Consider the following 26,317-nt stretch of genomic DNA (forward strand, 5'->3'; position numbering starts at 1 on the left):
TGATCGAGGCCCTCAGCTACGTGGGCTATTTTCCCATCAGTTTTGTCTTGCAGATAATCATTCATCTGCTTCTGAGCCACTGTGGAATTGTTGAAGTTGCAATACAAGCCTTCAGCTTCATATAGTGTTTCTCTCTGAAAACCTAGGTAGTACTTCTGATGATTCTTCTAACAAGGCATTCCCGATAGTCACCTCTGGTTCAGTCCATATGGTTTCCTTTGGTTTGATATACGGACGATTGTGGAGGAGATGGTGAAATCCTTCATGTATCTCAATCTCCTCACAGGTTGAAACCAAGTCCTTTGTAAATCTGGCTTTGCATTTCAGATTTAGCACCCAGGGCTAGCATTGCAAATACTGTGGAGATGCCCTAGGGATGTACGAAAGTCACTTACCTGGTCTCGCAGCTTGCTTTGCGGTGGGGGGGAGGCGCTTCGCTTCTCCCCCCGAAATTCAGGCCAGGGGGGGAGGCTTCCCACCTCGCCCGGCCAAAATTCAGGCCGGGGAGAAGCGCCCCGTCTCCCCGGCCGCGAACTTCAAAAGAAAAAGGGGGGGGAAAGCCCCGTGATAGGCTACGTAAATCGTCACGTAGCCTATCACGGGTGACTTTGAGAAAAAAAAAAAGCGCGTACGCAAATGGCGGCGGCCCATGGGCACTGCCATTAGCGTTCCTTAGTTTGGCACGTCTAGTCTACGTAAAGATTTACGTAGACTACAGCAAAAATAAGGGCAAAGCATCATAGCCTAAAACGTCTGAGTAAAAAAAAAAAAGGCGTATGCAAATGGCGGCGGCTACGGCCGCTGCCATTTGCGTTCTTTATTTTGGGCCATCTTAGTCTATGTAAATATTTACGTAGACTAAGATGGCCCAAAATAAGGACAGCAAATGGCGGCAGCCATAGCCGCCGCTATTTGCGTACGCGCTTTTTTTCCCCCCAAAGTCTGCTGTGATAGGTAGGGATGGTGGAGAATTTCTCCCCGAAACTTCGGGGGGCCGAGCGCCAATGTGTTCGGCCCCCCGAACAAGTTTCGGGGAGAAATCCTCCGCCCCCCCTGCCCCCCGCCCCCCCCCGGGACGGGACTTACCTTCCCTGAATGTCCCTCCCGGCGGCGGGTCCGGCTGGCGGTTCGTCCGGTGTTCGAGCGGGGCGGGAGCGGCAGCCGGTCTTTCGACCAGCTGCCGCCCCCGCCATTGCAATGAAAAAAAAAAAATGTCCCCTGATAGGCTACGTGACGATTCACGTAGCCTATCACGGCAAGATTTGCAAAGTCAGCCGTGATAGGCTACGTGAATCGTCACGTAGCCTATCAGGGGACTTTTTTTTTTTTTTTTTACTTTCGTGTTCGCGGCCGGGCGAGGCGGGAAGCCTCCTCCCCGGCCTGAATTTCGGCCGGGCGAGGCGGGAAGCCTCCCCCCCCGGCCTGAATTTCGGCCGGGCGAGGCGGGAAGCCTCCCCCCCCTGAACTTCGCGGGGGGAGCAGCGAAGCGCTCCCCCCCACCGCGAAAAAGCTGCTAGAAAAGGTAAGTGACTTTCATTCACCCCTAGTGATAGGATACGTAAACATTTACGTAGCCTATCACAGCTGACTGCAGGCCAGGGACGCAAACGGCTATTGCCACCGCCATTTGCGTCCCAGCAGGAGAAGGGGTTTCACAGCCGGAGAGATGGGGCGCTCCCCCTGGCCAGAATTTCAGCGGGGAGGGATGGGGCGCCTCCCCCCCAGGTAGAATTTCGGCGGGGAGGGGCAGGGTGCCTCTCCCCCCGCCCAGAATTTCGGGGGGAGGGACGGAGCGCCTCCCCCCCACTGCGAAGCAAGCTTTGGGATCAGGTAAGTGACTTTTGTCCATCCCTGACAGTGCTCATTGCAAAACATATACTTCCCTTCTCCCTGGTGGAAGATGATGCCTTTGTGCGCTTCATGAAGAGATTGTGCCCTCGGTGGGATGTCCCCTCTTGTCACTACATTAGTGGCATAGCTATTCCAGCCCTGGTTTCTGAAATCAGAAGGGTACTCCAACAGGATTTTAAATGTGCGGTTGGGGGAAGTGTACATTTAATGAGTGACACATGGACAAGTAACCAAACAAAGTCTTATCTGTGTGTCACCGCGCAATGGGTATCCATCAGTGCGAGCAGCCAACTGACTCGTAGTTGTAGAACAGCGACATTGGCCCTCACAATGCTCTCAGGGACACACACAGCAGAAAACATCAGCAGTAGCATCAGTGGTGTCGTTCAGTCCTGGTTGGCCCCCTTAAATCTAACAGTGGGCTGTGTAGCAACAGACAATGCCTCCAACTACCTAAAAGCAGCCCGCATCGCATGGCTAAACCACGTTCAGTGCGTTGTGCACTGTTTGAACCTTGTGGTGTGTTCGGATTGAGCAACGCATCTCCTAAAATAGGCAAGCTACTTAAGGTGGCCCGATCCATTTGCACCCACTTCAGGTAGTCCTGCTCAGCAATGTAGGCAATCGGCGCCATCCAACGTAGCCGTGGCCTTCCAGAACACAAATTCATTTTGGATGTGTGCGCACGCTGGAACAGCACATTGCATATGCTTCAGAGACTCTGTGAGCAGAGATCAGCTATAAACGACTACATTACTGAGAAACAACACCACTCCAAATTTTTTGTCACACCACATCAGTGGCTCTGGATGCAAGACCTGGTGGACATTTTAAACATATTCGATGAATGCACAACGCTACTGAGTGCAGACTATGCCACACTGGGCCAAGTTCTACCTGTGCTGAAGATTATAGAGGGGGTGCTGAGAAAACGCCATGCTGAGCTTTGTGAGTGCACCAGTGCTGTAGGCAGTCAAGTCCCCCATCCTGCAGTTAGGCTTGCTGAATTCCTTCTGCAGGAGCTGGGCACCAACAAACACATCACTTCAATGGGGGGGGGCATGAAATACATTGCTGCTGCATTCCTTGAACCACGATTCCGGGATAGCACAACAAGGGTGGTACTGCCAAACCAGAACCCTGACTTCCAAAGTGTAAAAACCTATTTGACAGAGAAAGTCATGGAGTGCTGCCAGAGAGATATGCTGGATGAGAAGGAGCTGGGGAAGAGTGAGGCTAGTAGGACTACTACCTCCCCTGAAGATAATATCTGCAGCAGTAGCACCATCACCAGCAGGAGGGGCGATGATGACGCTACAGCAGCTGCACCACCAACAACACAACATGAACATACAGACACAGGGGCATCTTGTCGAAAGTTCTACTTGTACTCCTCAATGGCAGTGGAGCTCGGTGTAAGTGGGAGCAGGCAGGGGGAATGTGCCAAAGCAGCCAGGAAAGGAGCAGCTTATGATGTGGCTATCCAGGAACTGGAAGCTTATGCCAGAGAGTTTCTCGGGAACGCAGAGCAGCCCAGAGAGTGATCCCCTCCTATACTGGGAGACAAAATGTGGCGTTTGGCCAAATCTGACCAAAGTCGCCATTTGGCATATATCTTGCCCTCCCTTGAGTGTGTCCTCTGAAAGGCTTTTCTCCACCACTGGCAACATTGTCACCACCCACTGAAGCAGACTCACACCAGAACATGTCTCCACCCTTGTCTTCATACGCTCCAACAGGGGATGGATTCCCAAGCAGCACCTCCCTCCACCACCACCAGCTCAGAAGCAATGTCCTCTTTTGTTCCAGAGCACCCTGTGGGGCTCAATGGGGCTTACTCAAGGCTTGCAGACTCACAAGGTGATCTTATATCTACTCAGTAGTAAGTTCCATTGAGATCAATGTGGCTTACTCCTGAGTAAGTGAGTGCCCAGGATTGGCCATAGACATATAAGTCTATGGGCACATCCTGCTTATCGCATGTGCCCATAGACTTATACGCAAAATAGAGCAGTGAATCTTCCGTATAAGCCGATGGACACATAGGCTTATATGCAACATTCATGACTCTATTTGCATATAAGTCTATAGGCACATCCCCCTATCGCCATTATTTTTAAAAAAAAAAACTTTTTTTTAAAGGCAATTGGCAGGGACAGGGAGGAGGGGGAAAGGTCTGGCTGGAAGAAGCAGCCAAGTGCTGTTCTGCCTCCAGTCCTCCTGGAGCAGAGGTAAGTGGTCCCAATCCGCTGCGGATTCTTGAGGCCAGATTCCAAAGAATCCAGCCTCATTTGATTAGCGATGGCAGAGAATTCCACCACGGCCTGCCACCCCCCTGCCACCCCCGGCCCCGCGGAAACCCCCAGGATGAGACTTACCTGGGGCGGATCTTCCGGGTGGCGGTGGCTCTGGTGGCGGCTGAAGCAGTGGCAGCGGCGACTGGTCTTTCAACCAGCTGCCGCCGCTGCCATTTGCAGTCTTGTAAAAACAAAAACAAAAAACCACATGATAGGCTACGTAAAGATTTACGTAGCCTATCATGGCTGGGTTTAAAAAACAAAAACGATGATGACGTGATAGGCTACATAAAGATTTACGTAGCCTATCATGGTTGGGTTTAAAAAAAAACAAAAAACCACGTACGCAAATGGCGGCGGCTACGGCCGCTGCCATTTGCATTCCTTATTTTTGGCCATCTTATTTTTGCATTCCTTATTTTTGGCCGTCTTAGTCTACGTAAATATTTACGTAGACTATGACGGTGAAAATAAAGGGGAACACAAATAGCATAGCAGGCGCTATTTGCATCCTTTTTTGATTCGCCCTTTTAGCCTACGTAAAGATTAGCCTACGCTGCAGACGGCTCTGGCCTGGCTGGGCCTGGCCGGCTGCTCCGCAGAGCTGCCGCAGAGCACAGCCGGCCATGGAGGATTCCGGGGGGGAGGAACGGATCACCTCACCCTCTGTCGAGGATTCCAGAGGGAGGGACGGAACGCCTCCCCCCCACCATCAACATAATCCACGGAAAGGTAAGTGACTTTCGTACATCCCGAGTATATACCATTGAGAAAAGGAAGTCTGGATGCCAGACCCTCATTTCCAATCACTGCTGCTGTTGGCCAGAAACATGAGAGTCCCTTATTTATTTATTAACCTTTTGCTTTGCAAGTCACATTCTGGCACCTTTGGAGAAGAGCAAACAACCACTGTATAGAGTTCCAGTGCAACTCCCCATGGGAGAAGTGTGAGTGTAGTTTCAGTCAATGCATTCTCTTTCCTAATAGAGGACGGAAGCCTGAGTCAAGGGCAGTGGAAAATGGTGGGGCTTTCTTCTCATGATGCATTCTCTCACTATTTTCAATAGAAAGTGCAGGTCTAGTAGGGATGTCAGAGAATTTTACCACGAATCTCAGGGAGGCCGAATGTCAGTGTATTCGGCCCCCTGAAATCGGTGGCGAAATGGTCTGCCCCCCCGCCCCCCCCCCCCGGGATGGGACTTACTTTTGGCGAATCTCCCTGGCGGCGGCGGCTCCGGTGGCGGCTCCGGCGCTGGTTCAGCAGCGGTTCGGCGGCAGCGGCCGGTCTTCCAACCAGCTGCCGCCACCACCATTTCCAGTAAAAAAAAAAAATGTGCTGGCTACCCCTTCATGGATCACTGCCTTGTTGTGGCGAAGGGGCTTGCATAACTCAGTGAAGCCATAAGCTATGCCGTGCAGGGCCACCCAAGACGGACAGGTCATGGCAGAGTTCTGACAAAATGTGGTCCACTGGAGAAGGAAATGGCAACCCACTCCAGTATTCTTGCCAAGAAAACCCCATGGAACGTATCACAAGGCTAAAAGAGATGATGCAGGAAGATGAGCCCCTCAGGTCAGAAGGTGTCCAATATACTACTGGGGAAGAGCAGAGGGAATTTCCAAGTAGCACCAGAAAGAGTGAAGCGGCTGGGCCAAAGCTGAAAGGACACTCAGCTGTGGATGTATCTGGTGGTGAAAAGAAAATCCGATGCTGTAAAGAACAGTATTGTTTAGGAACCTGGAATGTCAGATCAATGAATCAAGGTAAGCTGGAGGTGGTCAAACATGAGATGGCAAGATTGAAAATGGACATCTTGGGAATCAGCGAACTAAAATGGACAGGCATGGGCGAATTTAATTCAGGTGACCATCATATCTACTACTGTGGGCAAGAATCCCTTAGAAGAAATGGAGTAGCACTCATAGTCAACAAAAGGGTGGGAAAAGCAGTACTGGTGTACAATCTTAAAAACGATAGAATGATCTCAGTAAGAATCCAAGGCAAACCATTCAACATCACAGTAATTCAAGTCTATGCCCCAACCACTGATGCCGAAGAAGCTGAGGTTGATCGGTTCTGTGAAGACCTACAACACCTTCTAGAACTAACACCAAAAAAAGATGTCCTCTTCATCATAGGGGATAGGAATGCTAAAGTAGGAAGTCAAGAAATCACCGGGATAACTGGCAGGCATGGCCTTGGTGTACAAAATGAAGCAGGACAAAAGCTAATAGAGTTTTGCCAAGAGAACACGCTGATCATAGCAAACACTCTTTTCCAACAGCACAAGAGATGACTCTACACATGGACATCACCAGATGGTCAATATCGAAATCAGATTGATTATGTCCTTTGCAGCCAAAGATGGAGAAGCTCTATACAGTCAGTCAAAACAAGACCTGGAGCTGACTGTGGCTCAGATCATGAGCTGCTTCTTGCAAAATTTCGGCTGAAATTGAAGAACGTAGGGAAAACCACTAAACCATTCAGGTATGACCTCAATCACATCCCTGATGAATATACAGTGGAGGTGAGGAATAGATTTCAGGGATTAGACCTGATAGACAGAGTGCCTGAGGAACTATGGATGGAGGTCCGTAACATTGTTCAGGAGGCAGCAACTCAATCCATCCCAAAGAAAAAGAAATGCAAGAAAGCCAAGTGGCTGTCTGATGAGGCTTTACAAGTAGCTGAGGAAAGAAGGGAAGCGAAAAGCAAGGGAGAAAGGGGAAGATATATCCAACTGAATGCAGAGTTCCAGAGAATAGCAAGGAGAGACAAGAAGGCCTTCTTAAATGAACAATGCAAAGAAATCGAGGAAAACAACAGAATGGGAAAGACTAGAGATCTCTTCAAGAAAATTGGAGATCTCAAGGGAACATTTTGTGCAAAGATGGGCATGATAAAGGACAAAGAAGGCAGGGACCTAACAGAAGCAGATGAGATTAAGAAGAGGTGGAAAGAATACACAGAAGAACTATACAGGAAAGATCTGAATGTCCCTGATAGCCATGATAGTGCGGTCACTGAACTTGAGCCGGACATCCTCGAGAGTGAAGTCAAGTGGGCCTTAGGAAGCATTAGTAACAACAAAGCTAGTGGAGATGACAGTATTCCAGCTGAGCTATTTAAAATCCGAAAAGATGATGCTGTTAAAGTGCTGCATTCAATATGCCAACAAATTTGGAACACTCAGCAATGGCCCCAAGACTGGAAAAGGTCAGTTTACATTCCAATTCCAAAGAAGGGCAACGCCAAAGAGTGTTCAAACTACCGCACAATTGCGCTCATTTCACATGCCAGCAATGTGATGCTCAAAATTCTACAAGCGAGACTTCAGCAGTATGCGAACCAAGAACTACCGGAAGTACAAGCTGGGTTTCGAAGAGGCAGAGGAACTAGAGATCAAATCGCCAACATTCGCTGGATCATGGAGAAAGCAAGAGAATTCCAGAAAAACGTCTATTTCTGCTTCATTGACTACACTAAAGCCTTTGATTGTGTGGATCACAACAAACTGTGGCAAATTCTTAAAGTGATGGGAGTACCAGACCACCTTACCTGTCTCCTGAGAAACCTGTACGAGGGTCAAGAAGCAACAGTAAGAACCAGACATGGAACAACCGAGTGGTTCAAAATTGGGAAAGGAGTACGACAAGGCTGCATATTGTCACCCTGCTTATTTAACTTATATGCAGAGGACATCATGAGAAACACCGGGTTGGATGAATCACAGGTCAGAATTAAGATTGCTGGGAGAATTATCAACAACCTCCGATATGCAGACGATACCACCCTAATGGCAGAAAGCGAAGAGGATCTAAAGAGCCTCTTGTTGAGGGTGAAAGTAGAGAGTGCAAAAGCTGGTTTGAAACTCAACATTAAAAAAACGAAGATCATGGCATCTGGCCCCATCACTTCCTGGCATATAGAAGGGGAAGAAATGGAAGCAGTGACAGATTTTACTTTCTTGGGCTCCAAGATCACCGTGGATGGTGACTGTAGCCATGAAATTAAAAGACGCTTGCTCCTTGGAAGGAAAGCTATGGCCAACCTAGACAGCATAGTAAGAAGCAGAGACATCACCTTGCCGACAAAGGTCCGTCTAATCAAAGCTATGGTTTTCCCAGTAGTAATGTATGGCTGTGAGAGCTGGACTATAAGGAAGGCTGAGCATCGAAGAATTGATGCTTTCGAACTGTGGTGCTGGAGAAGACTCTTACGAGTCCCCTGGACTGCAAGGAGGTCAAATCAGTCTATCCTAAAGGAAATCAACCCTGAGTGCTCATTGGAAGGACAGATACTGAAGCTGAAGCTCAAATATTTTGGCCACCTAATGCGAAGAGAAAACTCCCTGGAAAAGACCCTGATGCTGGGAAAGACTGAAGGCAAAAGGAGAAGGGGACAGCAGAGGATGAGATGGCTAGATAGCATCACCGATGCAATGAATATGAACTTGAGCACACTCCAGGAGACAGCGCAGGACAGGAAGGCCTGGCGTGCTATGGTCCATGGGGTCACGAAGAGTCGGACACAACTGAACGACTGAACAACAACAACAAATCACGGCTAGATTTTCAAAAAATACCGTAATAGGCTACGTAAATGTTTACGTAGCCTATCACGGCTGACTGCAGGGACGCAAGCGGCGGCGGCTATGGCCACCGCCATTTGCGTTCCCAGCCGGCCAGGATTCGCGGTGGGAGGGACGGGGCGCCTCCCCCCTGGCCAGAATTTCAGGGGGGAGGGACGGGGTGCCTCCCCCCCACCGCGAAGCAAATTTCGTCAAAGGTAAGTGACTTTCGTACATCCCTAACTGGTGCAGGCCCCGGATCTGGATTAGGTCCATCGTGGGTGGGAAAGGATTAAAGCTCCCCTACCCTCCCAGCTAGGGTTCCAGTCTGGACTGGCTCTTCTGTGCCTACTCTAGAGTAAAAAATCCCCACCAATATAGTTGCTAGGTGCAGACTTAAAGTAATGTCTGTTTGGCCCTCATCACTCACAAAGCATAATATTTTGAAAATCCGGCAGATTATGGGCAATTTCACATCTGTAGCTCTGCACACCTCCTCACCCATTATCATGTGATTTTTTAAAAAACAAGCATACCATTTTAAAAATATGATATATTCATTGAAAATGATGGAGGGTATTCACAGGGGGAAAACACCTTTGTAATACAGTGCACAAAGGTGACCACAAGCGGAGAGAAGGAGACACAGCATGAATAACAGAAAAGGTCATTCACATAACTCTCGGATATGTCAAAACATCCTGTAGAGCAAAAACCAAAACAGCAAGAACGTGAAAAACTCTCTCTGTGAAATATTACTTGGGGTGGGGGGACGTATTATGAACTAGCTCTCTTTTGAGTGAACAGTACTGACTCCATTTTGTGACACAGGTGTCATAACTCAGGTGTCTTGATCCCCAGCTTCAGCAAAGGTGAGAGAAAGGCACAGGAATGGGGTTGAGCACGATCATGTAAGACTAGATGTAGCAATCCAGTTGCTACTCGACTTCCTAACATGCATTCTTCCCCATGGCCCCTTTCCATCCTGTGGGCTTCCAGATGTGTGTTTGTGAGGTAAACATGGACCTGGAACCCTGGCAGAGGCATGTGTAGAAAAACAGTCCAGTGGAATGTCAAGGAAAAAACAAACTTGTGGGGAAACGGCTATGCAAGGGACTAACTTTGCAAAGCTAACGTTACATGCCGCTGTGAGATAACATCTAGTTTGGCTTTTTGTTACTCAGCTTTAAAAAAAACAGCCATTCCTGATGAGAATCCCTTATTTTAAACTAATTTGTTTTACTAATTCCAATCTAAGTATACTTCTTGAGAGGTTGAGGCTTTTTTAAAAAAATGTATATTTCTCTCTGCTGTGGTATTTTAACCAGCGATGGGCAAATTTGCCCCAACAGACATGGTAATTTGCCCCTCAATTTACGAATTCAATTTACAACGTGCATCTTGGGAACTATAGTACGGCGTCATGTTCTCCTCTCCGCTTGGCTCTTTTCACGTGGCCTGCCATTTACCCTACGATTGGTATGGCACTGCTGGATCCACTGTGAGTGGTTGCAGTGTGAGTAGGAGCTGTGGAGGAGGCACCAGATCTCTTCCCCACCCATCAGCCACCCCGGGCTGCACCCTTATCCTCCCAACATCCTCGTCCTTGGATTCTTTTTCTATTATCCCCTCACAGTGCCACCTACATGCACCCAGGACTAAAGTAAACTTTTACTTACCAAAGAAGTAAAAGAATCAGTCCAGTTCTTGAGAGAAATGCCTTTTTTGGCTAGCTCGGTATAGAAAGGAAACCAGGCCACAAATGAAAAAAAGAGCACTGAGGGCAGAATCCAATGGAGCCCTTACGCCCCCACCGATTCTTTTCCGCACTGCCGATTCCCTTCCACAAGCGGTAGATCCTGCCAATTGCATTGCGCAAGCAGGACCCACCACTTTCGCAAGGGGGATTTAGTGTTTCCTAGGGAAAGCCCTGAAATGAGCAGAAATGCTCATTTCTGGAAGGAGACAGATCAATGGAGCTCCTTATGTTCCCACTCATTTCAGGTTGCCCCAGAAGTGTTGAATCACTGTTGTGGAAGCCTTGGGAGCTGCTTCTACAATGCAATCAGCGGGTTACACCCACCCTTCCCCGCACAGTTCGAGAGGCAGAAAATATGGCATGTTTCAAGTGCCTCCTAAAAACACACCTTTTCACCCAGGCTTTCCCTGGGCTGTAACTGCTGTTTGGTTTTTACTGTGGTTTGATGTGCTACTTTTAAACTTTTAAGTATGATATGATGTTTTATCATGTTGTGTTTTGTGGTTTTAATTGTTGTGAACTGCCCAGGGAGCCTCAGCTGTTGGGCAGTGTAGAAATGTAATAAATTAATAAATCAGTGAAGGGTAGGGCCAGCCAGGCACCCTTACATATGCTTCTGACATATGAGGGGCATTGTGTTAATGTATCCTAGTGTAGGATAAAATAAGGGGTCCCAGTCTAAACTTCTGGGAATACAGTCAGTTTTGTACTTCCTGTTTCCTTTTGTAATGCAGCCTGAGGAAACTCATAGCATACAACTCCTTTGATGCAGAGCTAGGCTGAAAATGGTACTGCTGCTAATGACTGGGGATGTGGTGCTTGTAGCTGTATTTTCTAGGATTGTTGTGACTGTTGGTGTTGATATTTTTACCCTATGATTGGTATGGCGCTGCTGGATCCACTGTGAGTGGTTGCAGTGTGAGTAGGAGCTGTGGAGGAGGCACCGGATCTCTTCCCCACCCACCAGCCACCCCGGGCTGCACCCTTATCCTCCCAATATCCACGGATTCTTTTTCTATTATCCCCTCACAGTGCCACCTATATGAACTCAGGTCTAAAGTAAACTTTTACTTACCAAAGAAGAAAAAGAATCAGTCCAGTTCTAGAGAGAAATGCTTCTTTTAGCTAGCTGGGTAGAGAAAGGAAACCAAGCCACAAGTGAAAAAAAGAACACTGAGGGCAGAATCTAATGGAGCCCTTATGCCCCCACCAATTCTTTTCTGCCCTGCCAATTCCCTTCCGCAAGTGGTAGATCCCGCCAATTGCATTGCGCAAGGAAGACCCACCACTTTCACAAGGGAGATTTAGTGTTTCCTAGGGGAAGCCCTGAAATGAGCAAAAATGCTTAGGGATGTACGAAACCCCCTTTACCTGGCTCCGCCGGGTTCCGCTGGGGGGGGGGGGAAGCGCTCCATCCTCCCCCCAGAATCCTTGCCGGCCAGCTCCGCCAGCAGCCGGACATCCAGCCACTGGCTAGCAGGGACGCAAATGGCGGCAGCCATAGCCGCCGCCGTTTGCGTCCCTGTATTCAGCCGTGATAGGCTACGTAAAGACTTACGTAGCCTATCACGTCTGGGTTTAAAAAAAAAAAAACGTCCGCTACACTATTTGCATTCCCCCTTAGTTTCGCCATCTTAGTCTACGTAAATATTTACGTAGACTAACACAACCAAAAATAGGGAACGCAAATGGCGGCAGCCATAGCCGCCATTTGCATACATGTTTTGTTTTTGTTTTCTAACCCAGACGTGATAGGCTACGTAAGGCTTTACGTAGCCTATCACGAATGGGGGGGGGCAGACTGCAAATGGTGGTGGCAGCAGCCAGTCAGAAGACCAGTCCCCGCCGCCACTGAAGCCGCTGCTGGAGCCGCCGCCAACCGGAACATCCGCCCCAGGTAAGTCTCGTCCCGGGGGGGATCCGGGGGTGGCAGGGGGGGTGGCAGGCCGTTCCGCCACAGAGTTCAGGGGACCGAATGCACTGCCTCACCGAGATCCGTGGCAGAATTCTCTGACATCCCTAGAAATGCTCATTTCTGGAAGGAGGCAGGTCAGTGGAGCTCCTTATGTTCCCACTCATTTCAGGTTGCCCCAGAAGTGTTGAATCACTGTTGTGGAAGCTTTGGGAGCTGCTTCTACAATGCAATAAGCAGGTTGTACCCACCCTTTGGAAAACCCTTCCCCGCATAGTTCGAGAGGCAGAAAATACGGCATGTCTCAAACGCCTCCTAAAAACGCACCTTTTCACCCAGGCTTTCCTAGGGATGGACAGAACACTTACCTTCTGTTCTGTTCTGTTTCTGCTGGGGGGGGAGGCACTCCGTCCCTCCCCCCAGAATCCTCAATGGGGGGGAGGCGATCCGGTCCTCCCCTCCGGAATCCTGCCCGGCCGGCTCTGCTTCGCGGCCAAGCCACGGAGCTGCCAGCTGGCTCCGGCCGCCCGCAGCCAGACATCCGGCCGCCCACAGCCGGACATCCAGCTGCTGCTCAGCCCTGCAGGGACGCAAATGGTGGCTGTCGTAGCCGCCGCCGTTTGCGTCCCTGTATTCAGCCGTGATAGGCTACGTAAAGACTTACGTAGCCTATCATGGCAGGGGGGAAAAAACCCAGCGTACGCAAATGGTGGCAGCTACCGCCATTTGCGTACGCTGCGTTTTTTTCCCCATGCCATGATAGTCTATGTAAATACTTACGTAGCCTATCACAGCCTCCACAGGGACGCACATGGCATCCCTGCGTTAGCCGTGATAGGCTACGTAAGTATTTACACAGCTTATCACAGCTGTGAAGAGGAAGCGAATGGCGACTGCAGGACAGCCACCATTCGCAAAGCAGCGTGGACGGGAGCAGGTAAGTGCTCCATTTCGCGCACCATTTGTGGGTTGGGGGAGGCAGGGACTTTGTCCCGCACGCTTTTCGTGGGTTGGGGGGTGCGTGGGCTTCGTTCCGCGACAGATTTCGGGGGGCCGAATGCACTGGCATTCGGCCTCACCGAGATCCATTGTGGAATTCTCTGACATCCCTAGTAGGGATGTACGAAATTGCCCTTACCTGGCTCTGCCGGGTTCCGCCAGGGGGGGGAGGCGCTCCGTCCCTCCCCCCGGAATCCTGGCCGGCCGGCTCCGTTCCACGGGGATTCCGCAGATCCGCCGGCCGGCTCCGCCAGCAGCCAGACATCCAGCCACTGGCTAGCAGGGACGCAAATGGCGGCAGCCATAGCCGCCACCATTTGCTTCCCTGTAGTCAGCCGTGATAGGCTACGTAAATCTTTAAGTAGCCTATCACGTCTGACTTAAAAAAAAAACAACGCGCGTACGCAAATGGCGGTGGCTACGGCTGCTGCCATTTGCGTTCCTTATTTTGGGCCGTCTTAGTCTACGTAAATATTTACATAGACTAAGACGGCGAAAATAAGGGGAACGCAAATAGCCATTTGCATACGCGCGTTGTTGTTGTTTTTAAGTCAGACATGATAGGCTACGTAAAGATTTACGTAGCCTATCACGTCGGGGTTTTTTTGTTTTTTTAAACCTAGCCATGACAGGCTATGTAAATCTCTACGTAGCCTATCACGTCTATTTTGTTTTTTTTCAACACTGGAAATGGCGGCGGCAGCGGCTGGTCGGAAGACCAGCCGCCGCCGCCGCCACCCGGAACATCCGCCACAGGTAAGTCTCATCCCGGGGGGGATCCGCAGGGGGGTGGCAGGCTGTTCCGCCACGGAGTACAGGGGGCCGAATGCACTGGCATTCGGCCTCACCAAGATCCGTGGCAGAATTCTCTGCCATCCCTATGAGAGCGCCTTCTCTGCAGTGGCCCCACACCTTTGGAACAAGTTGCCATCGGAGGTCTGCCATGCTCTGTCATTGCAGGCTTTTAAGAAGGCCTTGAAAACATATTAGTTTACCATGGCCTTCTCTTGATATGTCTGCTATTGTTGCTGTTACTGCCATTGTTGTTGTTGTTGCTGGTTTTATTGTTGGCTTTTATTGTTACTTTTATTGTTTTTAGCACTTTTAATAATTTAACTGTTTTTATGTATTTTATTGCTGTAAGCTACCTTAGGAGGGCTTCAGCCCTGAAAGGCAGCCAAGAAATATGTTTAATAAAATAATAAATAAATAATACAACCACAACAAAAACAAAGACGTTGAGAATTGTTAGAAGAGGGCTCCCTTTCACTGTTCACCCCATCCTGCAAACTATTCATGTAGGCAACAAGCGAGCATAGGTCAACTCGCAGGAGGATTCCTCTAGCAATACAGTAAGACTCAGATGCTTCATAAGGCAAGACAGGACCAGGACAATGTGGGGCATCTTTCCTGGTCCCAGGCACTCCATCCTCCCCATCTGGATTTGGGCCTGAAAGACCAAGGAAAAGTGTGGGTACATGGAGGGTAAGTTGTAAGCAAGCATGTTTTGTGACATCGCACGACATCATCACTCATCATAGGGCATGTCAGTAAAGGCACTAGCTTTAGCTTCCAGTTACCTGGCTTTTTGGAGTTCAGATCAATAGCATTAACTCTGGTCAGCAGGTTTTTTGAACACTGAATAGAAAGAAAACAAGTTCAAACCAATACTCACACTAAACACCCTGAACTAAAGATACACTAAGGGTGCAATCCTATGGCCGCTAGTCAGGGGCTAGACGGCCATAGGATAGGTCGCTTCCTGGAGAACCGACCCCTACTCTGTCCTGCGCTGCCTCATAGGCAGCGCAGATTGGCTCTGCGCTCATAAGAGCAGCGCGGAGCAGCAAAAACAGGGTGTTCCTGGGGGCAGGCCAGGGCAGGGAAGTCGGAAATGCCAGTATGACACATCCTGTGTGTCATCCGACTGCCGCTTCCCACGATCCAAGGTCCGGCAGCTAAACAGCCAAAATCGGCTGCCTAGCCACAAAAGCAGGGCGGGGGAAGCTCCTCACCGCTCCTCCAGCCCTGCACTGGATAAGCAGTCGCCTCTGTGGTTGTAGGCGACCATCAATCCACATAGGATTGCTCCCTAAAGTCAGATAAAAGATACGTAAGATCAGATTTCAAACTTACACACACACACACATTTTGCTGGCAAAATCTCACCTTGATTTTGGAAGCAGAAGGCCCTGAGGCTAAGGTGGGGTCAGACTTCATAGCCTTTTCCTTTGCCCATTATCCTAGAATTCACACCCATTCCTATATATTGAAACCTTAATACCTTAAGCTTGCTGATTGGACCCATATTGGTGGTCTAGCCCTCTTAGAAAATCCTTCCTCTGTTTTTAAAGTCCTTCCTCTTGTTAGTACTTGTGGCATGATGCATATGTGATGTTTACATTTCATGTTCTAAGGAAATATCCCCAAAATTTGCCCTGTTTGGTACATGGACCTTATTGAGCGAGAAAGTTTTCCATAATGTTCCCTTTTCCCCAAGTCAAGCTTCCTGAAAGCAAACTTTGTTTCAAATAGCCATATTAGCTGTGCATCTTTGATATGACTGAAGTACTTACCATTGCCTTAAAACTGGCTACAGGATAAAAGGAAGAGTGTTCAATATCACTAAAATAGGATGCATGCATTCCATAATGCTATCACTCATTGGGAGAGTTACCCACCCTGGATCCCCTTCATTCTTTCCTGCATTCTGCTAAAGCTCTCTTGTGGTCTGAAATGAATATACCATACCCACATGTACCCCATTGATGGACTGATTGGATTTGTAGCCTGCCTTTCTACCACCTGTGAAGATATAACTGAACCCACTGGTTCAAAATTGCCTGCTCAGAAACTTGGGACCATCAAAAGAAGGGCCAGTTTGATCCCTTACCTTGACCGTGAATGTCATTGTGCGAAGTCCAGAGACAAGTTATAAATCCATTGCATCATATTCTGCTCTGTGTGCCCCTGTGATCAATATTTGTACTGTTTAATGTTTAATAATACGTTCTGAGCGTTATATAAGTCTGATAGGCAAATGATCAAGCAAAGACCAGCACTGAAGAGTTGAATGGCATAAGTTTCTTTTGGAGATTTTGTAAGTGTGGCATACCTTTTTCTCTACCTTGGACTTCATCAGTTTGGCAGGATGGATACACTGTTTTATTCTGCACGAGCCAAAAATTTCATTTGCTGTGCAGTGTGTCAGATACAGTGATTATAAGTGGATTTCTCTCATTTCCAGTCAGTGCAGCACTTTATAACTTAACTAGAAGTTCCAAACTAATGCAGAACAGATGCACAGCTTTGCTCTGTGACCCATAGGGCTAGGGCAACTGGCAGGCTCCTTTTCTGTTACACAGAAAGACAGGGCACCAGCATAGACTTACTTTTAAAAAGAAGGAAAGGAAAGGAAAGGACACCTGGTGTATGTATTTAAGGATCTGAAATATTTGTTCAGTTGTGTGCAGGGCTGGGTAGCTAAACATTGGACGTGAAAGGTGCAATTCAAATCCCACTAAAATCAGTGACGGAATTCCTTTTATTTACTGACGCTGCTGCAATGCACTCTCAGCCGCAGTAACTCCTAAATATGTTCTACTACCGCCCAGGGAGACAACATGGCAGCTGCCTGTGCACAGTTCAGCAACTCATACAAACCTCACAGTGAATATGGAGTTCTTTATCTTGTTGAAAATGCTATGAAAACAGCGTTCCTTTAGTGTTGGCTGAAATTACGAATATTGTCGAATATATGATAGTTCATTTGCAAACTTAAAAAAAATCCAAACTTGTATTTCACATTCAGAAGGGATCATTTTAGAAATACTACAATACTTAAAAATGCAACCTTGAAAGCAAGGTCTACCCTTCATTGCAATTCTTAAACTAATTTCTAAAATGCCTTTTTATGCTACTTTAAAAAACGGAATTATTTCTGTTTTGTAATTATGTCGATCTAGGGCACAATTCACCACTTGTGGACAAGTCAGATATATTTTAGTGACACTTGTGGAAAACGTTCATTTTTGATCCAAGCCCAGTCCTGAAAATGGGACTGTGCAAGACAGGTGAAGCATGGCTTAACCTTCTAATGTCTACATATATGCATATTTGAGTGGAAACGACTTCCATTCCCAGTAGAGTACTATGAAACCAAACTGGAAGCTCAGGAGTTCCACAAAAGGTGTTGCAATGCATCATTTCCCATGGATTTCAATCCTGAATGAAATACAGTCCTGTAAATGTGGTTGAGCAGGAGAGGTTGACAATGAATTAACTGTCTAATGTCTTCCGTGGGTTGTTGTTTTTTTTCCCTAGCAAACGTATTACATTTTCCAATGAAGTCCATCATTTACCTCTCTTTGTTAGTGGTCAGTGTTCAAGTCTACTGTCACCACGTCCCAGGACACCACGAAAATGATCAGGATGGTCACAGAGATGAAAATCCGCCTGAACATGGGAATGAAATCACAGCCTCTCAGAAGATAGAGCCTGTCAATACTAATTTTGCATTCAGATTGTACAGGCAAATAGTTTCGGATGGCACTGCCAACAATGTTTTCTTCTCTCCCCTAAGCATCTCCACTGCATTGGCATTGCTGACCCTGGGTGCCAAATCTGAAACTCGTAATCAGATTCTCAAAGGGCTTTGTTTCAATCAGTCACAGATTGAGGAGAATGAGATACATGAAGGATTCCGCCAGCTTATTCAAGTGCTTAACCATCCAGATAACAAAGCACAGGTGAATGTAGGGAATGCGTTGTTCATAAATGAATCACTGAAATTGCTGCCTAAATTCTTGGAGAATGTCAAAATGTGGTATGAAGCCGAAGGCTTTTCTTCCAACTTTAACAACCCTACGAAATCTGCAAAACAGATAAATGATTATGTGGAGACCAAAACACATGGCAAAATAGCTCATGCAGTTCAAGACCTTGATCCAAGCCTTGTAATGCTTGTTGTCAACCATATCTTCTTCAAAGGTAAGCTGAAGAATAAGATTTAATAAATAGCTAATGCGGTAAGAAAATCCCAGTCAACTTCTATATTATTTGAAAGTAACCTGTAGCTTCCAAACTAAGGAATGATCTCTAATCAAAGAAAATAACTAAGCAGGCGATTGTAGCAAAACAGAAAGTGGTAAAGATGATCTTTAGGATTTTGCACAGAATATGGCAGAATAAATTTAGTAATACGGAACCCTGATGTTCCATTAAAAAAAAAACACACACACAGTGATTTTGCCGTTTTTTGTGGTTGGTTACAGTGCAGAAATAAACCATACTGGAAGTTTTAGGTTAACAGCTAGATTAGAGAGGGCCATGGGAAAACAGATAATCCCAGCAGGCCTGGAATTGCACCACCCTACTCAGTGTTCAGCCAGTAATTTCCTGCTTCAAGTTCACCTGCTCGTGTTTTTGCCATCCAGTGTTCTTCGGATACCTAAGTGATTTCACAGTCCGTTTATTTGGATCTCTCTCTTTCTGTGTGTGTGTGTGTGTGTGTGTGAGTGTGTGTGAGAGAGAGAGAGAGAGAGAGAGAGAGAGGGACTGTGTTTTCCCTAGACCATTTGCATATGTTCTACTGATCTGAATAAACAAAATAAAAAACTGCCTATTTGGGAATTAACATTCACTCTCCTCTGTTACCTGTTCTTTTTTCTCCAAAGCCTACTGGAAAAAGCCCTTCAACACTCGCTCAGTTAAGGAAGAAGATTTTTTTGTAGATGCAAACACAACTGTGAAAGTCCAGATGATGTTCCAAAAAGAGCGTTACAACTATCTTCGTGATGAAGGTCTGTCTTGCTGGGTGGTGGAAGTTCCATATAAAGGAGATGCTGTCGCAGTGTTCATTCTGCCAGACAAAGGGAAAATGGAGCATGTGGAGGGTGCTCTGACTAAAGAAACTCTGGCGACGTGGAAAACATCATTTACACATAAGTATGCTTTCTTTGTGCTGGGTTTAAATATTGCTGTGTTGTTTTTGTTGTTATTAAAGTACAGGATAAGATGACAGCATTTGTTCTTAAAAAATAAACTGAATGTGTTTAAAAAGACATTGGGTTGTTTGCAGATGGGCTTTTGATCCAGCAGAGGCCTCAGGTAATGGAAGGAGGGAGGCCATTTTCAGCCATTCCTGCTCCAGCTGAAGCCTCCTGTGTCCCCTAAAATCCACTCCAGAGGGTTTGTGGATCTTGCAGAACAGCATCCAAGGTGATGCAGGGGGCTGCACAAGGGAAGGTTAACCAGTGAACAACACTGCCTTCTCACTTTCTGTTATCAGAGGTTTCTGCAAAGTCAGGGCTTGGCAACCTTCAGCCGTAAGGGCTACATATGATATAGTCTTTAGCCTGGTTTCAGGATGTCTCTACATTAAGCAAAAAACCCAGGTACTTACCGTGGCTTTCTGCTTTTGGTTTCTTTGGGGGATTATGATGGGCTCTTTACACGGCAGACACGTGGTTTGAATCAAGGGAGCACCTCCCTCCCGCCCTGGCATGTGTGCAAAGGAGTGGCAGGGAGGGGGGAGCCGTGTTTTCGTCACTTGACTTTGTTGTACTGTTTACTTGCAGCCCCAGGAAAGTTACATTCTGAGTAGATGTAAAATTATACTCTAAGTCTCAATCCTAGGTACACTTACTTGGGAGTAAGGCCCATTGAACTTAATGGGGCTTACGTACACACTTACATTGAACACAATGGGACTTTCTTCTGAGTAGACATAAGATCACGTGGTAAGTCTGCAACTCTTGCTTGGGAGTAACCTCCATTGAACTTAATGGTGTGGTCTGAATCAACAGAGGATGTTGATTCTGAGCTTGGTGGGGTGGGGGATCAGATCTGTCTCCTTTTGTTGCAGGGAGGCATTTTGCTCAAGCATTTTCATGGCAGACACGTGGTTTGAATCGAGGAAAGTCCTTCCTCAGCAAATTCATAGCAATACACCGGCATGACACACTGCTGATATGGCGCCATTAACTTTTAGTACTAGCTTAACTTCGATCTTTTTGAAAGCAGGATAAAGGGGGAAATGTGCAGGAGACATCCTGGAGGTTGATGACATCATGTAAAGGACCCGCAAACCTGCATGAGTGACCAATCATGAGCGGGCAATAAATCACTCATGTAGAGACACCCTCAAAAGCCCTTTGAAAAGGATCAGTTTGAAGCTTTGGCAGGAGCAATCTGTCCTTCTTCTGGAAACCTGCTATGTGAAGAGGAAAAGGAAAACAGAGAGAGAAGGTGGGAGGGAGAAGAGAAGAGAAGAGAAGAGAAGAGAAGAGAAGGGAGTGTCCAAAAGAGGCAAAGAGTGAAAGGGGGTGGCAGAATGATAGGGGGAACAGAAGTTGGCAGAAAGGGGAAGAAGGAAAAGTTTGGTTCTGGCCAAACTCACTGCTGGCTTCAGCCCCACCAACAATCAGTATGCAGACCCTGACAGCTTACCCCCTAGGGAATGAAGCCCTCAACAACAACAACAAAAAGGTTTCCCATCCCCATGATAGTTCTAAGATCTTTCTGTAAACAGATGGATTCCTTCCATTTGAAGAAAGGCACCTTTGGATACAACCCAGTATGTGATGTATCTTGCTTGTGGACTTAGTCGGACATTCGGACTAAGTAATCTGAGTAATTTGCTAAAGGCAACAATAAACAATAGTCTAAGAAGCCCAGGTGCCAATTTGGAAAGGGGATTAATGAATGCATAGCACCTTTTGGTCATCATATTCAAGCAATAAAAGCTTAAGCCATGATAATTTGATAGAGTTGTATCTAAATGAGTAGAAATGTATTATTTGTTGTCAAGTTCCGTTAGAAGTGATATGATGTGTACTTGTGTGTGAGTGAGAAAAATTATGTGCATGGCTTATGGGATCTACCTGATAAGGAATGTTGACTTCCAGCCACGTGCCAGTCCTTGCTACCCACCATTCCTCCTCCAGATAGGGCAGTCCCTGGTGCCACAGAGGAAGAGAGCAAAGAAACAGACATAGAATCATATAGACATAGAGTCATCCCCATTGTGCCATTCTTGGAGGGGAAAAGGTGGCTTCTCCCACTGGCCAGAGAGGACAGCCATTTTGTTTTTCCAATAATGTACCCAGGAACAATGCTATGTCAAAATGTACAGCATTATTCTCACTAGGCCATTGTATGGAAGAACATGAACAGACTGCTGGTTGCAGTTCCATTGCCAATGCCACTTGAAGTAGAAGCAAACGTTTTTTCTTTTCTTTTCTTTCCTTTCCTTTCCTTTTTTTCTTTCTTTCCTTTTTTTTCTTTTTTTTTTGGCAAAATAAAAAGAAAGAAGTTGTAAACCCACTGCTGCCTCAGCTTGTAGTGGTAATCCCCGCCCTATTGGTAGGTTTCACCTTCTCCTCAAATCCCCTCACCCCATTGGTAGGTTTCACCCTCTCCCCAAAATGATGCCTGTCTTCATTTGAACTTTCCACCCCATCCCCACCCCTGAAATTGCCCCGTCTTCAAAAAGAAAAGAAAAAAGAGCAAGGTAAATAATAGCATAACTCTAATACAAATTTGAATATTCCCCCTTTGAATTCTATCTAGCTCAGACACTACAAATGCAGTTTATACTCTTGGATGTTATTTGACTCTTTTTGCTTGTTTCCTTTATTAATCAGCGAAATACAATTGTACATCCCCAAATTTTCCATTTCTACATCCTACAATGTCAAAGACTTGTTGCAGACGCTGGGTGTAACTCATATCTTTAATGACAATGCTGATCTGTCTGGGATTACTGGAGAACAGAATCTGAAGGTCTCCGAAGTAAGTATGTGGGCAGGGCTGGTGGTAAATACTGCCTGACTGTTACCTTTAATCAAATACTTTCCCCATGTGCTTTGATAAGGCTTTTTATTAAACTGGAGCCCACACTGTCCGAAAATGTTTGCAAATTCCCAAATTTGCAGTTGTGTTCACCAAATGCACACTTTTTAAAATGTGCACTTTTAAATATGTACACCTTTTAAATGCACAGTTTAGAGTGGACAGTTTTAAAAGTGTGCATTTTTGCACAATTTTTAAAATTTGCACTTTCACTCTTTAGTCAATGGGGGAAAGTGTGCACTTTAAAAATGCTCACATTAAGAAATGCACACTTTTAAAAATGCACAGTGTTTAAAAGGCACAATTTAAAGTGTCCATTTCTAAAAGTGTGCATTTTTAAAGTGTGGTTTTTTTAATTGTGCTTTTTTTTTAAAGTATAGACTTTTAAAAATTTGCATTTTCACACTTTAGGGCACAACACTATAAGGTTGACATCTGCCAGATGCAAGCCTCTGATCTCAGAGGCTTCTGAGTATCCTATGCTCTGTAGGGCTGCTGCCAGCAGGGTGGGAGGTGTGACGGAGGCAATTTTCACCGGCATCCTCCTTTTTTTACCTTTTTTCCTCTAGACAGTCCTCTGAGCCCATCTAGAGGAGGTGCATTGCTGGGGTAGAGCCAGGTCTGGAGATGCCATAGGATTTTGCATGTCCTGGCCTCTCCCGTCCCCACCCACTGGAACACCCCCTTTTGGACCTTCAGAAGGTTATCCAAGGCCACTTTTGTGACTTTAGAAAGAACGTGCCACAGCTCTTTCTATGGTGGCTCTCTAGGGACCATAGTATTGCGCCTTTAGTCAATTGGGGGAGGGGGATTACACACTTTTGAAAAATATGCATTTTTCCCATTCGAAATGCACACTTTTCCCATTTGAATGAATAAAGAAAAAACAGGCTGCAAATGACAATGGGAGTGAGCTGAACCAAGTTCTGAAGTGAAGTTTGGATTTCAGTGAACTCGAGCATCCCTGATTCTCCCATGCCCCACTGGATCTCTTCTCTCTTTGGCCCACCACTGCTCTAGATTCATATTTAAACACCAACATAGAATCATAGAATAATAGGGTTGGAAGGGGCCTATAAGACCATTGAGTCCAACCCTCTGCTCAATGCAGGAATCTAAGCTCCTTAGAGGGAAGGCTGGATAAAACCAAAGTCAATAAAATAAATCAAGTCGCTGTTGCATATGTCAGCCTTCCCCAAATTGGTACCTTCCAGGTGTGTTGGAATACAGCTCCCATAATCAATGTAGCTGGCTGGGGCACTATGGGAGGTTTAGTCCAACACATCTGTAGGGCACCAGGTTGAGGAAGGCTGACATATGTTATACCATCCAGTTATCCCTATTTACCACAGTCAGTCAACATCTCCTTGTCCTTACCCTGCTAAATCACTTTGCCTTTTGTGGGTACCATTCACATTTTGTGAATGTGAGTCCTGAATTCATCACTATTCAGTCTTTCCATCTTCTTCACCAGTAGCCTCGAAATTAAATGTGGGTGGAAGTTGCACCTTGGCTCTAGCACACATTAGGAAAGTGCATGCATACTTGGCTGGGAATAAAACTCACCGAACTCAGCGGGATTTGTATCTGAGTAGACAACAGGCATAGGAGTATGGCCATTTCACCACATTTTAGCTGCTGAGATGTACGTTCAACTGCTGAAAACTTATCCTGGGACCATTCATGTTTTTCCAGCTTTTTTTTTTTTTTAACCAAAAGAACACACACATCCCAACATGCTCTTTGCAATTATATCACTGGAGGACAAGCAGTTGCAGAATAAATCAATATAGCAGGTGGAATACACCTTTCAGGAATATATGATGGTAGTAGGAGGCAGATCTTTTGTATGAGAATAGTGGTATTATTACAAGTAGGTTGCACTCAGTGGTGGCTTTGTGATAGCGGAAAGCATTCCTGCAACTTCAAGGTGGGAGACTCCATTTTTGCCAATCCCACCCACCCACTGCAGCCTTCGATGCCCCTTGAAAAGCTGTTCTTGAGGGTTGAGGATATCGAACAGAGTTCTGCAGAAGGTAAGGGGGGATTGGCAAAATTTGGTGCCCTGTGGAAGTGCTTTCTGCTTGTGCAAAGCCACCATTGGATTCAACTCAGTGTGTCCCCATTTTCATTTCTGGACTATTGGAAGCTACGATGTGTAAATAAAAGCATCTTGTTCTTCCATTGCAGATTTTTCATAAGGCTTTCCTGGATGTTCATGAGAATGGTACAGAAGCAGCAGCAGTCACTATTATTAAACTTGTATTTTTCTCTGCTCCAATGGATTCCCCTCCTCCAACCATCAGATTAGACAGGCCCTTCCTGATGGCAATTTTGCATCAGCCAACAAGCAGCACACTCTTCTTAGGGAAAATGATGAACCCAACCAAGAAAGGATGATGAGGTGAACAACCTAAGGCTTCCGTTTACAGTTTGCAATCCTATACCCACTGCCTAAGGAGTAAGCCTCATTGGACACAATGAGGCTTACCTTTCAGTAAACAGGGCTAAGATTGTGCTGAATGAATGGATTTACCGCAGTACTTGCAACGGACTCCGCCTAGCCCTAGTAATATGAGAACTGATTGTATTGAGGATGAATATATATGAGAATGATGGCAACATTTCTGTATAATAAAAACAGGATTAAAAAATGCAGATGATGTTTATTAAGCACTTTGCTGTCTTTTATAGGATGGCTGCTAAATCTTATAACAGTTTTTGATTCAAAGGAACAAAATCCCCATGGGGCTTTGCAGATGGAGATTATTTATTTGTTGTAGATTAATTTGTTGGAGATTATTTATTTATATGTTGCAGAACTCAGAGTCAGAGAGACCATGGAGTGAAGGAAAAAGAGTTCTTTATTTAACGCGCGGGCTTAAGGCTGGAATCACTTCCAAAGAGCCAAAAGCCCCGATTTACATCAGCAAATTGTTTTTATAGACATTATGACACATATGCAAAATCTCCCCCGCCCCTTTCTGTGTGGGTTTGCAGTATTCAGCATTTCCTCTCCTAGCACCATTGTTTATAATACAAGGAATGGGTTATAAGGTAGCCATGATAAGCAGAGAACAGCAGAGAACAGCAGAGAACATGATATACATATCACTATGACCTTAGCCTTTGTTGACAAGAGATTCCTGCGTCTTGTCAGCTTACAAACATATATTTGAGAGAGCAAGAGCTCAGCAAGAACATGATGCATGATACTGCATGAGGCTACTTAGTCTGACCCCCGATATGGCTGCTACATTCCCCCCTGAAATGCATAATTTCATTACAATTATAGCATTTCATTACGCAAATAGACATTCTGGTTTGCGAAGCATAACACAGGACTCTTATAACAACCCTCTTACTTAATATCTTGTTGAGCTATTAGAGCGTAGCGGGCGGCTGTTTTTGTGGCTGAGGCAGTAAACAGATTGTTTAAGCAACGCATAAACCAGGGAGTGCAGAAGCATAACAGTACCCTTACTAATGCCACTGGTAAGATCAGAACAAATAATGCTTTGAGCCAGCTGAGATCTGGAAGCCAAGAGGTCAACCAATCGAGCCAATCATGTTGTCCTATTTTGATGTCAGCCACTATATGGTGCAGCTTGTTGATCTGCTTATCTACAGTATTACTATTATCAGTTAAATTAAAACAGCAAAGCTTTTGGTGCGTCTCACAACCCAGATGATGAAGAAGAAAGAGGTAATCTATACCAGCTCGATTTTTTAGAACAGCACCTCTTAGATTACGCAACTCTTTATTTAATAATGACAATGCTCGTGAGGTGGCATTTGGTCTAGCTACGATGGGAGTATGTAGAGTGAACTCTGTAGGGGGTAAGATTTTCATAACTATGCCCCAGTCAGAATTTTGGGAATAAGTCAAGTTTATATTAAAATTGCTTAACATAGTCTCATTTTGAATTCTTTCAGGATGCTTACAGACAGGTATTAGGCAAGAGTTAATAAGCCTGTTCGCAGGTATGTCTTTTGGTAAACAAAAAATGCTTTACTCTGGTGATGTTAGCTAAGTGAAGCCAGTAATTATCAGCGAATCGCTGGGACAGAC

At 46.1% G+C, this 26,317-nt stretch overlaps 2 protein-coding genes across 3 annotated transcripts in view; one reads left to right on the forward strand and one right to left on the reverse strand.

Moving 5' to 3' along the window:
* LOC146357074 (alpha-1-antitrypsin-like) overlaps positions 1-10,553 on the reverse strand; it is a 62,111-nt gene extending 51,558 nt beyond the window's left edge. Inside the window, exon 1 of the mRNA XM_084839841.1 lies at positions 10,402-10,553. The gene's annotated coding sequence lies outside the window, so the exon portion shown is untranslated. The remainder of the gene's footprint in view (positions 1-10,401) is intronic.
* A 5,889-nt stretch (positions 10,554-16,442) lies between these two features.
* On the forward strand, positions 16,443-26,158 carry LOC146357077 (alpha-1-antitrypsin-like). Of its 2 annotated transcripts, none has more exons than XM_084839863.1 (5): positions 16,443-16,822; positions 17,716-18,381; positions 19,068-19,338; positions 22,038-22,185; positions 24,436-26,158. In XM_084839863.1, exons 2-5 carry the CDS (start codon positions 17,736-17,738, stop codon positions 24,643-24,645), a joined length of 1,275 nt encoding a protein of 424 aa, XP_084695989.1. In that variant the 5' UTR covers positions 16,443-16,822; positions 17,716-17,735; the 3' UTR covers positions 24,646-26,158. The 2 variants fall into 2 exon arrangements, with proteins under 2 accessions (XP_084695989.1, XP_084695981.1); XM_084839855.1 differs by having other exon boundaries at positions 16,443-16,492.
* Positions 26,159-26,317: the final 159 nt, after the last annotated feature.

The sequence above is a fragment of the Heloderma suspectum genome, chromosome 1 (assembly GCF_057233095.1).
Source record: "Heloderma suspectum isolate Gila_16-S chromosome 1, 16-S_ref, whole genome shotgun sequence".
In the NCBI taxonomy this organism is placed as follows: Eukaryota; Metazoa; Chordata; class Lepidosauria; order Squamata; family Helodermatidae; genus Heloderma; species Heloderma suspectum.

Coding starts and splice junctions, on each gene's coding strand:
- LOC146357077 (XM_084839863.1), top strand. CDS start 17,736: ATGAAGTCCATCATTTACCTCTCTTTGTTAGTGGTCAGTGTTCAAGTC. Junction 18,382..19,067: donor CAACCATATCTTCTTCAAAG/GTAAGCTGAAGA, acceptor TTTTCTCCAAAG/CCTACTGGAAAAAGCCCTTC. Junction 19,339..22,037: donor AAAACATCATTTACACATAA/GTATGCTTTCTT, acceptor TTTATTAATCAG/CGAAATACAATTGTACATCC.